The 14,042-nt window shown below is 41.8% G+C and overlaps 1 protein-coding gene and 1 non-coding gene across 2 annotated transcripts; one reads left to right on the plus strand and one right to left on the minus strand.

Annotated features, from left to right (window-relative positions):
• Window positions 1-11,645: 11,645 nt before the first annotated feature.
• Window positions 11,646-12,599, minus strand: LOC138885822 (uncharacterized). The gene is made up of 2 exons (XM_070166806.1): window positions 12,195-12,599; window positions 11,646-12,068 (listed from the first exon to the last, which is right to left on the minus strand). Exons 1-2 carry the CDS (start codon window positions 12,597-12,599, stop codon window positions 11,646-11,648), a joined length of 828 nt encoding a protein of 275 aa, XP_070022907.1.
• A 1,176-nt stretch (window positions 12,600-13,775) lies between these two features.
• LOC138886622 (small nucleolar RNA R71) lies at window positions 13,776-13,881 on the plus strand. The gene has a single exon (XR_011405672.1). It is a non-coding gene; the product is annotated as a small nucleolar RNA R71 (small nucleolar RNA).
• Window positions 13,882-14,042: the final 161 nt, after the last annotated feature.

Below are 14,042 nucleotides of genomic sequence, written 5' to 3' on the forward strand. Positions count from 1 at the left end.
CTGATCTAAGGTGGTATAAATGATCTCCATGCTCTTGCTGTAGATTAGAATGTCATCAAAGAATTCCAACACATATTTCTTAAGGAAAACATGAAAAATTGAGTTCATCAAGCCTTGAAAAGTAGCCGGAGCATTTGATAATCCAAAGGGCATCACTAGGTATTCATTGTGACCTGAATGAGTCCTAAAAGCAGTCTTTGGTATATCTTTTGTTGCCATTCTTAGTTGGTGGTAATCAGACCTTAGGTCTATCTTTGCAAAAACTTTAGATCCTCCTAGTTCATCCAACAAATCTTCCACCACTGGTGTGGAAAATTTGTTTTTTTACAGTGTGTTTATTTAGGTCCCTGCCATATTTCTTCCCAACTAAAATCACAGGTGCAACAAAAGGGCTATAGCTTGGTTGTATTATCCCTTGATCTAACATTTGTTTGACCAAAGACTCTATCATATCCTTTTTACTGAAGAATATCTATAAGGCCTCTTGTTTATTGGTTCAGTTCCATTTTGCAACATTATTCTATGATCAAATAACCCTCTAAAGGGTGGTAGTTAATAATTTCTTAAACTCATTCAATAAGGCTAACAATCTAGGATCTTGATTAAGTTCTCCTTTTGATTCTTCGGGAACTGAGGATGAGCTTGAAGAGAATGATGATGAAGGCCCAGGTCCCGAACCGACGGCTGATTCGCCCACTTTTCCCGGGAGGGGAGGGGCGTAGATGCCTCTCTCCTCCCGAGTTTCAGTGGCGATAATGTTTAGATTTTTCCTCTTTTCTTTTGCTATTTTCTTTTGTACTTTTGTACTTATGCCATTTGATAAATAAAGAAGACTTTTGCTTAAGTATTGCACAGAATTTATTCTTTTTGTGTCGAATTAGATAAGACTTCGGGTATATTTTTGTCCGATAGCTTTTGGTTCCGAGCATAAACCCTTCCAGAACTAACCTTTACTATGAGGGTTTCATAAGAGAGGACCCTCTTATATTTACGGTGCTTTTGAAAAGGATGTCTCATGTTCATTCCGGCACAAGCATTTGAAGTTTTCTGTTAACTTTCAAATGATAAAACTAACCCATCATTTGGACAAGAAATAAAATAAAAACAAAAGGACTTTATTTTATTCCTTCCATCTGTAAAAGTACATAAGTATTCAATTGCTAAAATAAAGAAATTTCCAATACATGTGGCTAAATCGTACAACTTATTTTTACGGAGCTGATCATGCAGTCCTCGATCCCGATAAGACATTGTTGTTCCCGGGTCTCGTAGTCCCGATTTTTGTGAAATCCTTACTGCGTATCAAATATTATTCCCCTTAGTGTTAGAATGCGAAGTATACAAATTGGAACACTGGAGGTATTGCTATGTTGGTTAAACACTTGTGAATGGTTGGATAGTCTTTGGTTCGATGATAAGTTTTGTTTCCCATTAGGAACTTGTCATCGATCCAAAGATTATCTCCTATAGTGTTTTATAATCTCAATGCCTTGTTATTTAAAGGTCTTTGTTGCTACCTCGTTAAAAATTGTGCCAGAAAAAAATCGATTGGGACAAAAACTAGTTCAAAAGAAAAAGAATGCAGCACATACTTTCAGTACAGATAGGATCCATCAGTAGTAATACCTTTTGAGGTGAGCCACGTTTCAATTACTGGGCAATTTGACTCCATCTTGATTCTCCAGCTCGTATGATCCTTTACTGGTGACAACTGAAATCCAGTAGGGGACTTCTCATGTCTGACCCAACTTCCCATCTTTGATTTTCCAAGTGTTCTGAGTCACTTTCCTCAAAACCAAGTTTCCTACTTTAAAGTAGCAGAGATTGGCCCTCCGGTTATAGTATCTTTTCATCTTTTGCTTCTGGGCCACCATCCTCATGTGTGCCAAGTCCCTGCGTTCATCGAGCGGTTCCAACTTCACTAGCAATGCCTCATTATTTGCTTCTTCATCTGTTCGGGAGAACCATAAGGTTGGTTGCCTTATTATTTCCATTTGATTTCTCTAGCTTAATCTTTCAATATGAGTTTTTTTATCTTTTCTTCTTTATTTTCTTCTATACCCACTATAAGTAGCTAGATTTTTACTAGGGTTATGACCCAACCCTAGTGTGTAAACTTTATAGGTGATTGATTTTATGTTTGTTTTTGAATTGGTATTTATTATTTAACTAGGTTTATGCTTCAATTGTGAAATTAATGGTTGCAAATATTGATTTATGCCTATTTTGACTTAGCCTCTTCTCGAGAAAGAGAGACCTAGTCTAGGTTAAATTAGCTAATAAGGAATTGGGTCAATTAAGAGAATGATTAACCCAATTAAAGGATTCAACCTAGAGATAGGAGCAACCCGACTTGAGCTTTTATCAACTGTTTTGGTACATACCCAATTGGTCTTGAGAAATCCAAATTAGGCAAAACCACTCTCTGACCGAGAGGTATTGAGTGGGCAACGTAGTGTTGTAAGCTATAATACATCCTAGTTAATAAAACAGCATAAAAATCTTTCCCATTAGGCAAACACCTAGGTCATGGTCACAATCCTATGCCTTTTTATATCTTTGAAAAATATTCTAAAACAATCATCTCTAGTTTTATACCTTTAGATTTGCAATCCTTAGCTTAATTTTAGAAGTAAAAATAATACCCTATTTGTGAAAGTACAATCTAGATACTTCACTTACTCTCTCCAAATATATACTACTAACTCCCATCTCAGATTCCTGTGGATTCGATCCCGACTCCTTATTGGGTTTTATTATTTCAAACGACTGTGCCATACCTCGTTAGAGGCATGCTTTTGGACGTGATCAAGAACCAATGAATCTGCACCCGGAATGGTTCCCGCACATTCCTTCATGGACCTCTCTCATCACGTGGTCCACCTCCGAGGCTCCTAAATATCGGGCCAATGGGCCTTGGTACGATCTCATATATAATTATCGATCCAAGAGGCTGTAGCGAGCCGGTTTGGTGCATAGTGCAAGAGACGCCTTCGGGTCTTCAGGCAACTTGCCATACCGAAGATACTCGATGAACTCATTCCTCCAGTTCCAGACTAGGTTGGTTATATTTACTTCAAAATAGCCGTCCACATCTAGTACCGAATGCGGAAGTTGAACGACAGTACCGGAATCGAATCCTTTCATCTTTGTAGACGACCCCAAATTAGCCAATGCATCTACTTCCACATTCTCTTATCTCGGAATGTGTATGATTGACCATTCCCTGAATCGTACAAGCAATGCCTGGACTTTATTCACATACTACTACATGCGTTCCTCCTTTGTGTCGAAAATACTATATACTTGGTTTACCACCAACTAGGAATCACAGTTGATCTCTATGACCTCAGAGCCAAGTCCCCCGTCCAGTTCGAGTCTTGCAATCAAAGCCTTATACTCAACTTCATTGTTAGTTAATGGAACAATTTTAATGGCTTGCCTCAGGATTTCTCCCGAGGGCGTGATTAGAACCACCCTGAGCCCGGACTTTTTCACATTGAAAGCTTCATCCGTGAACAAGGTCCAGGTTCCTGATGTTGTTTCCGATACCATCACCGCTACTTTAGTAGCCAGGAGTAATAACCCAGGACTGAAATCGGCCACAAAGTCGGCCAAAACCTATAATTTGATCGCAGTCATAGGCTTGTATTCAATATTGAACTCACTAATTTCGATTGCCCATTTGGCCAACCGACTTGACAACTCAGGTTTGTGAAGAACATTCCGCAAGGGGAAGGTTGTCATAACGGCTATCAGGTGGCACTGAAAATAAGGCGTAAGCTTTCGAGAGGTGACTATGAGAGCTAAGACCAGTTTTTGGGGTGCAGATAACGAGTCTCTCCTCCTGACAAAATTTTGCTAGCATAATAGATAGGAGATTGTGTACAGTCGTCTTCCCGGACTAAAACGGTACATTTGAATTTGTTACCTGGTTTATAGAAAAGCGAACTGATTTGATCCAAAAATGATAAATAAACTAGATTAAAAATAAGACTTAGCATTTAAAATCGAAGAAAATAACAAGCTTGGCTCTAAGAGCAGTGCCTCCGGGGACAGAAATAAAAATAATACAAAGAGCAAGTAAAGTTTTTTGATTTAGCTTCAGAATAGAATGTAGCATAAGTTTTGCCAAGAATTTTCTGTGTTACAATGGCTATTGAGTCTACTATTTATAGCTATACCTAGGGAAACAAGATCTTAGGATCAAGCCCCTCTTAAATGACAATAAAGAGGGCCATTAATGAATATGTAACAGCAGACCATGAATGTAAATATTCTATGCAATGGCTGCCCATTTGATGCCAAGGAATATTCTTCATTGAATGTTATCCGATGACAAGCAATTGATCTGCTCACGTTGATCGTGTTCCCTTCGAGATCTATCCGATGTCAATTGTAGGTGTTGTTCCCGTTACTGGTTATTATGCAATTTACTTTCTACCTGTTTCCTATTTCACGTGTCACGTTGGCATTCGATTATTTAATGTAAACCAATTTTATCCTATACAGTTCGCCAACTTAACGAGAAATTAAGACTACATACTGTTGGGTGGCGACTTAGTTAGGGAATCACCAATATGTTGCGCTTCTACTAATACCCGTTTAAATTAGGGTACTGATATCGCCCAACTATGCCTTATAAAAAGACACGCGAACGTTGCAAATATAATCTGAGTAATTCTACCCAGAGTCGAACCACAGAGAATTATCCTATCAATTACTTTTGTCGGACTTACTAAATTCACAGAGTCAATTTCCCCAAACTTTGTGATTAACAAGTGATAGTATTTCTAACAGCTAAAAACTGAAAATAATTAACAGCTGAAAATTAACTATGCTTGATGTGTAAACAATTGGAATAAGGTTTAAGGTAATGGTTTCCCTCGTTGTTGATTCCCCTGGTTGTATATGTCTTATAACTGTGATTTAGCTGTCTCTATCAATCATGAACTCTCCAGCTATCATAAATCTTTCTCAAGCATTTATGATAGTTTACCAGACGTACTCTCTCAAGCTACGCTAGCTAGATTCGCATTAGAGTTCACTTAGATTGCAACCGAGGTATCGTTATCTCTAATCCAACCTCTAAACCCTCGGTTATGACTCTCGTCTATACTCTGGGAGTGATGTTGTTCAAACAACTACCTAAATATGCACTCTCTCTCAAGCAGATACATACTAAATAGGGACGGATAATTGAGGGCCGTTTCAATTAACCACAATCAAAACATAGATGAACAAATAGAGATTAACAACCAATTCAAAACTATATTAATATAACAACCAAGTCATCCCCAATGGGTTTCACCAAAACCTTACATTAAAGTATTTAGCTACTCATAACAACGATAAAAACTACCAAAGATTTCATAGTCATTGATAGAAGAATAACGTAAGGAGATAAAAAAATTGTTATCCAAGTTGCCTCTCTTGCCTCTTCGCCAAAAACTCGAACCCCTTCTCTATTGGACATGTTAAACCTTTTATAGATTATGTGGATTTGCTTGGACTTCCGAAATTGCCCTTTTTAAAGCATGGCTTCCGCATCTAGACTAGCGCGGGCATGCTACTGCCTGCGCTAGTGGGGTTTAATTCTGTTTTGGATTGCTGAACTAGCGCGGGCTCGCTAAGGCCGCGCTAATGCCCGCGCTAGTGGGGTTTTCCACTGCCAACGAGCTTTATTCCCTTTTTTGTCCATTAACTCTAATTTTTGCCCGGATCACCATCATAAGTCCTCATTTGATTATTGCACTCCTGTGAAACATAAAAGTCACCATTAGAGCCAATTTTTGCATTATTTACACACTTACAACAGTAAAGCATCCTTAAGTTAGAGCCCGAACGTAGGCCAAACTATACATTTTAGCCTATTATCAACACCCCACACTTAAATCATTGCTAGTCCTCGAGCAATCCACTACATCCTACAAGGTTTCTTTTCTAAGCTTTTCCCTTAACGACTCACACCATGAACATTTTACAAAATTTGCAACTAGTAGTGAGCACTTTACCTCAAGAATCAAATCTTTCGTACCATGCAATATTTGCACTTACTCAAACCACTTTATACGAGCGTCAAGACTTACCTTCCCGTTGTGAATCATATGCCCTTACATCACACAAGAGAGTAGTTCCATATACAATGATATTTCGGACAATTAGGAACTAAGATAGAAAAAAAAATTCGCTCGCTCTCAAAAAGAACATTCACATGCCACAAAGATGCACCATAGGCTTGCCCGTAGTGTAGTACTCTACTAATCGAGCCCCACTCAATCTAAGATCAATAGGTCTTTATGTGGTTGTAATGTAGGCTAAGGGACGGGTAGGATATATTTGGATATAGTGACTAACCTCCCTAAGCACTTTTAATACAATTACCTTAAAATTTAAGATCATCATTTTGGCGGCCGACACTCTACCATATTTATTCAAACATCCTCATACATTAGGTGCAATTTGTTTTTTTTTTCCGACTTAGTCCCTCAAGAACTCCGTCGAAAGAGATCCGTCGTCAGGACATGTCATTTACTATTTTCACTTACCTAATGACTATTGTTCTAACACCAACACAATCAAAGCAAGATAAAACAATCAAAGAAAAATAGTTAATTGTTACAATTACAAACATACAATGAAGTATCCCTATCCCCACCCCACACTTAAATTGAGGACATGTCCTCATGGCCAAGTAAATCAAAAGAAGGGAAAGGGAACTTCCCTGACTGATCAATCCTGGTCAGAGACAGAGTCGGTGTTGACATTGCACGCCCGACCCAATGCATGGAGCCAACCCATGATGCATTTTTCTGATTTCTTCTGCTGGGTGGCCATCTCATCAACACGAGTCCCCATGTCAGTCACTGAGGTTCGTATTTCAGTTATCTCCTGCTCCATGCAATCTAACCGCTGTCCCTGACTGGCCCTAGACGGGCCTGCAGCATCATCAGCCTATAGTCGAGCGGGTTGCTCATCACCTACTATCTCCACATCATCGGCTACCTGTTGTTGTTCCTCCTCCTCTACGTCATCACCATCTTCAGAATCATGTCCAATAAATTCCTCATCTGCTACCACTTCCTTGCCTGTGGTGACCCTCTCAGCCGTGAAAGGATTTACCACAGGAACTCGGCCATCTAAAGCAAGGTTTCTCAGCACATTAGCTTGAAGGCACAACCGGGTGACAAGAGACGGGTAGTATAACCCGTAGCGTTGAACCCGGACCTGCTGGAACATTTCATCGTGTATGACTCTGGCCACGTCAAATGGGGCATTATTCATGAAGCACCAAATTAGGCACCCTCGAGGGATGTTCACTTCTGACAGATTCTTGGAGGGTAGGAGTCTGCTATTGATAAAGTACAACCAGCGTTTGGCCTCAAACTTGAGGGCCGAGGAGTGGAATTTATTTCCATATTTGTACCACTGTAGAGTGGCTCCCGGTTGACAGATGGTGTCAGTGAATGTGGACCAGGAAGTATGTTTGCCACTATATGATTGGTATACATCCACGTACCCCTGATCTAGTGGAGGAAGCCTGTATAGAGTCCGGATAGTCTCCAAAGAAGCATTGACCGGTCTCTTGTGCACTGTGACCGTGTAGTCATCATGTTCCGGGAGGTTTGCATAGAATTCTCTAACAAACATGGCATTTGCAGTGATAGGCTCCTCAAAGAATATGTCCAGGTGCCGCCGCCTTAACTCGAATGGTATATTGGGACACGTAGTCCCAAGTGCATTAGGATCCATGGCCTGTTTTCGGCACAATTGTTTTGGCCTCTTTTTTGTTAAACCTGTCCTGCACCTTGGCGGACACGAACTTTTGACTATTGAAGGGCCTTGTATCAACCTACTTTCAAGGCCTTCCCCTAGTGTTGGCTGTAGCCGGGTGGTTGGAGGAGGAACCTGTTGCTTGGCGTTTACGAGGAGCCATGGTACCTGCAAATAGGCCAACGTCAGTTCTATTCAATCGGGTGACCAAAATGTGGCTACTCAGACTTCACCATGAAATGGTCACAATACTTCCTCCAAAGAGGCATTTTAACAAACACATGGTGGCCAATGATTAATTGTAAGCCCCAACTATCCCTTCAACGCAAGGAACACCACCACAATAACCCAATAAACACACCACACATCCACAATTTCAATTTTCAGCCCAACCTAACTACTAACATATGTTTCTACCTAGAATAAGATTACATTCTACTATACAAAGTAAAAAGAAATAAGAAAACTAAAACAAAACGAAATTAGAGAACTACAACAAAATTAAAGGGAGAATTACATACCAGTAGAGGGAATGAGAGAAAAAGTGGAGGGATTGAGGAAGAGAGGGAAAGTGATGCTGTAAATGGTTGGGTATGGAGGAGGGGGAGTGGAGGAATAGATGATGAAGAAGAAGAAGGGAGGGTGTAGCTGTTAGGTTATCGTGTGAGAGGAGGGGAGATTGGGGGAATTAAGAGGGGTGGGGCAGGTATGTGGTAAGTTAAAAGGGTTAAAGGAATAAATAAAAAATAAAATAAAATAAACAAAATTAGGCGGAACTTACCTGGACTAGCGCGGGCTGCACGCGACCGCGCTAGTTCAATGACGCGAGGCAGTTTGAAACCCAACTAGCGCGGGTTGTGCGCTGGCTTAGCACGGCCTGCGCGCTGGCTTAGCGCGGCCGCGTTAGTTGGTTAATGCTGAGGCAGTGTGAAACCCAACTAGCACGGGTTGCGGCGCTGTCTTAGCGCGGCCGCGCTAGTTGGTTAAATTTGAGGCATTTTTTTACATGAAGTTACATACTACACTTAACAACACATTCGTAGGTTACCTCCCACGCAGCGCCTGATTTAACGTCGCGGCACGACGCAAGTATTTGATTATCACTCCTTATTCTCATACTGGGGTTCTTTCAAATTGATCACCACAGTATCCCCTTTTTCTTCAACTATTCCAAGGTAATGTTTCAACCTTTGCCCATTTACTGTGAACTTGTTTGTCCCATCTTCTGATTCGATCTCTACAGCTCCACTTGTGAACATTTGCACCACTCTGAATGGTCCTGACCATCGGGACTTTAACTTACCCGGAAACAATCTCAACCTTGAATTATACAATAATACCTTGTCACCGGGTTTGAAATTTCTATCCACAATGTGCTTGTCATGCAGCCTCTTCATTCTTTCCTTATAGAGCCTCATGCTTTCAAAGGCTTGATATCTAAATTCCTCCAACTCATGCAACTATGTTAGTCGATTTTCTCCAGCTGCATCGGGGTCCATATTCAATTGCTTTACTGCCCACCAAGCTCGATGTTCTAGCTCCACAGGCAGGTGACAAGCCTTCCCAAATACCAACTTGTATGGTGACATACCTATTGGTGTTTTGAATGCAGTCCTATAGGCCCAAAGTGCATCATCAAGCTTCTTCGCCCAATCAGTTCTTGTGGCGTTCACAGTCTTGGTTAGTACACTTTTTATCTCTCTGTTGGACACTTTAACCTGCCCACTAGTTTGCGGATGATAAGGGGTAGCCACCTTGTGGCGTACATCATACTTTGCAAGCAATTTCTCGAAGGCTCTATTACAGAAGTGAGTGCCTCCATCACTGATGATCGCTCTTGGTGTCCTAAATCGGGTGAATATGTTCATTTTCAAAAATCCTACCACCACTCTTACATTATTAGTGGGCAACGCTGTAGCTTCTACCCATTTAGACACGTAATCCACAACAATAAGTATGTACTTATTGCCAAATGAGCTGACGAAGGGACCCATGAAGTCAATCCCTTAAACATCAAACACCTCAACCTCTTGAATCGGGTTCATGGGCATCTCATGGCAACGGGAAATGTTCCCGGTTCGCTGACATTCATCACAACCCTTCACCCATAGGTGTGCATCTCTAAACACTGTTGGCCAAAAGAATCCGGCCTCTAGCACTTTTGCAGCTGTCCTGACCCCTCCAAAATGTCCTCCATATGTTGATGCGTGACAAGCCTGCAAAAGAGAAGATTGTTCTATCTCGGGGACACACCTCCGAATCATATTATCAAAACATAGTCTAAACAAATAAGGCTCGTACCAATAATACATGCGGCAATCACGATAAAACTTTTTCTTTTGGACAGGTGAAAGGTCATAGGAAAGTATACCACATGCCAGGTAATTTGCAAAGTCTGCATACCATGGTGCTTCCTCAAGACTAGTTGTGAGCAGCTGCTCGTCTGGAAAGGTTTCCAGAATCTCTTCGACCTCGACTGCTTTTTTAGCTCCCTCAAGTCGTGATAGATGATCAGCGACTTGATTTTCTGTGCCCTTACGATCATGAATTTTGAGGTCAAATTCTTGCAATAGCAGCACCCAACGAAACAGGCGTGGCTTAGACTCCTTCTTCTCAATCAAGTACCTGAGAGCTGTATGGTCAGTGTATACAATTACCTTGGAGCCAATCAGATATGATCTGAACTTGTCAAAAGAAAACACCACCGCCAACATCTCCTTCTCTGTCACAGTGTAATTGAGTTGTGCACCACTTAGCATTCTGTTTGCGTAGTAAATTGGGTGCATCAGCTTATCCTTTCGCTGCCCCAAGACTGCTCCTATGGCATAGTCACCTGCGTCACACATGAGCTCAAATGGTTGCTCCCAGTTGGGTGCAACAATGATGGGTGCAGTCACCAACCTCTTCTTTAGTTCCTCAAATGCCAACTTCCAATCATTAGAAAACACAAAGGGCTGATCCTTTTCAAGGAGTTTGCATAATGGGTTAGCAATTTTGGAAAAATCTTTTATGAATCGCCGGTAGAACCCGGCGTGTCCCAGGAAACTTCTCACCGCCTTGACTGAAGTGGGCGGTGGTAACTTTTCAATCACGTCAACCTTAGCATGGTCGACTTCAATTCCTTTACTGGACACTCGATGTCCCAGGACTATCCCTTCCTGTACCATAAAATGGCACTTCTCCCAGTTTAGCACTAAATTTGTCTTCACACATCTTTTAAGCACTATTTTTAAATTGTGAAGACAGTCTTCGAATGAATCTCCTACCATGGAGAAATCATCCATGATGACCTCCATAATATCCTCCACCATATCTGTGAAAATGGCTAACATGCACCGTTGAAATGTCGTCGGTGCATTGCAAAGCCCAAAAGGCATTCTCCGAAAGGCGAAAATGCCATACGGATAAGTGAAGGATGTTTTCTGTCTATCTTCGGGGGCTATTGATATTTGATTGTACCCCGAATATCCATCTAAGAAATAGAAGTGCGATCGGCCAGCCAACCTATCCAACATTTGGTCAATAAAAGGCAAGGGGAAGTGGTCCTTCCGGGTGGCTGTGTTCAATTTTTGGTAGTCCATGCAAATCCTCCATCCCGTAACTGTACGAGTTGAGATCAACTCATTGTTCTCATGATGCACAACAGTCATTCCCCCCTTTTTCGGCACACATTGGACATGGCTGACCCAATTGCTATCAGAGATGGGGAAGATGATTCTCGCATCTAACCATTTGATCACTTCCTTCTTTACTACCTCTTTCATGTTCGGGTTCAGCCTTCGCTGATGTTCTCTGGAAGGTTTGTGGCCTTCTTCCAAGAGAATCTTATGCATACAAAAGGCTGGGTTGATACCCTTAATATCTGCCATAGTCTAGCCAATGTCAGTCTTACTTTCCTGCAGTACCCGTAAGAGCTGTTCTACTTGCACATCTAGCAAATCGGATGATATAATAATAGGCAAAGTAGAATCAGGGCCTAAGAAAACATACCTGAGGTGATCTAGAAGTGGCTTCAACTCCAGCTTGGGTGGTTCCTCTATTGATGGCTTTGCTGGAGGTGTAGCACTTTTTTCTAACTCAAGGGACTCGAACTGAGGTTCCCTTGTCCAGAATCCTCGGCCCTCAAGTGCCATGACCCATTCAGCTAACCCTTCACCATCCATCTCTTCTAAATTTGTCAGACATGCCTCTAATGGATCTTTAACAGTCAGGGTCACATCATCTTCTTGCAGGATCACATCTACTGCCTCCATTAGAGAGTAATTAGCATATTCGCTGGGTCTCCTCATAGATTGCTGGACATTGAATATGAGTTATTCATCGTTCAGTCTTATTTTTAATTCCCCAGTCTCACAATCGATCAATGCTCTTCCAGTGGCCAAAAATGGTCTACCCAAAATGAGAGGTATCTCTTCATCTACCTGACAATCCAGAATAACAAAGTCTGCAGGGAACACGAACTTCCCCACTTGCACCAACACATCATCAAGAATACCAGTTGGCCTTTTCACCGTGTGGTCAGCCAGCTGTAGCAGCATCGAAGTCGGCCTAGCTCTACCAATGCCCAGTTTGGTGTACATAGCCAGCGACATCAGATTTATGCTGGCTCCCAAATCACATAATGCCTTTGCAAAGGCATAACTCCCAATTGTGCATGGAATAGTGAAGCTACCTGGATCAGACATCTTTTGAGCCATCGGTCTCGTCACTACTGCGCTATAGGTTTGTGTTAGAGTCACAGTGGAAATATCCTGAAAATCAAACTTCCGTGACATTAGATCCTTCATCATCTTTGCATAACCGGGCATCTCCCTCAAGGCATCCATCAAAGGAATATTTAACTAAATTTGATGCAACATCTCCATGAATTTCTTGTATTGGTCTGACTTCTTTTGTCTTACCAGTCTCTGAGGGAAGGGTGCAGGTATCACCCTTTTGTGCGACTGCTTGCTAGCTTCTCTCTGTTGGAATTTTCTAGCACAAGAGGTGCCACCTGTTCTGCAGCTTGCTCATTCATCTTATCTTTGCCTTTTTTCTCATGACTCTGTTCAACCACCATTTTAGTACGTTCTGTTGGTTCCTCTACCTCTAATGGAACTGGAGTGAATGGCGTGCTCTCCTTACTGGCTTGTATAATCTCCTGCTTTCTGTCTAAATATCTCCCATTCCTGAGACTTACTGCCATCAGCTGATTCGGGTTTTGCTCCTTGGGGTTTATGTTTGTGTCTGCATGCAAGGTTCCCTGAGGGCGGTTGTTTAAAGCCATAGACAGTTGTCTCAGCCGCGTTTCAATGTTCTTTATAGCTGAATCATGCACTGCCAACTTTTCCTGCACTTTATTATTTGTCCCAATGAGTTGCTGAAGCATACCCCTGATTTCCATCATGTTGTTATCTTGCTGCTGAGGAGGTGGTTGATATATTAATTGCTGTTGATTTTGCTGAGGATAGCCCTATGGTTTCTGATATGGTACTGGCACTAATTGGCCTTGAGGGTGCATACCCCCAGGCTGTTGCATGTTTGGCCTGTACTGCTGATTTTGTGGCGGTCTCCACTGCTGTCCTCATTGTTTCTGACCCCCAAAGTTGTTGACATAATTCATATCTTCTCTTGTCCCTTGATTTTCACCTTCTCCGCTCCATTAACACACATAATACTGATTAATACAAGGTGTACACAGTCCTCCATTTGTTGTATCAACAATGTGTACCTGTTTTGTACCCATCTCATCAATCTTCTTTGTCAATATGCTCATCTGGGTCATGAGTGTGGCCATGTTCTCTGCATGCGAATTATTTGGGTCAAGAGGAACTGAATGCACTATGGGTGCCAATGTTGTACCTCTAGTCATCCACCCCGAATTTTGTGACATCTTATCAAGAAGGACTTTGCACTCGATGAATGTGTTACTCAAAAATGCACCTCCAGCTGAAGCATCCACATTTGCCTTTAGATTGTCAGCTAACCCCATGTAGAATCTCTGGCCGAGCATCTGGTCTGGAATGCCATGATGAGGACACTTCACCAGCATCCCTTTAAATCTCTCCCATATTTCTTGCAAGGTTCAGTCGGCTGCTGCTTGTATTGTAATATTTCATCAATCTGCCTTGCAGTCTTGTTGGGCGGGTAGAACTTATTCAGGAACTGCTTTACTAATTCCTCCCAGGTGACAATGGAATTGATTGGGAGAGAATTCAGCCAGGTCTGAGCTTCCCCAGTCACAGAGAACGGGAACAACAATAGCTTGATAGCTTCTGGGGTCACATTTG

The sequence above is a fragment of the Nicotiana sylvestris genome, chromosome 2, assembly GCF_000393655.2.
Source record: "Nicotiana sylvestris chromosome 2, ASM39365v2, whole genome shotgun sequence".
Classification (NCBI taxonomy): domain Eukaryota; kingdom Viridiplantae; phylum Streptophyta; class Magnoliopsida; order Solanales; family Solanaceae; genus Nicotiana; species Nicotiana sylvestris.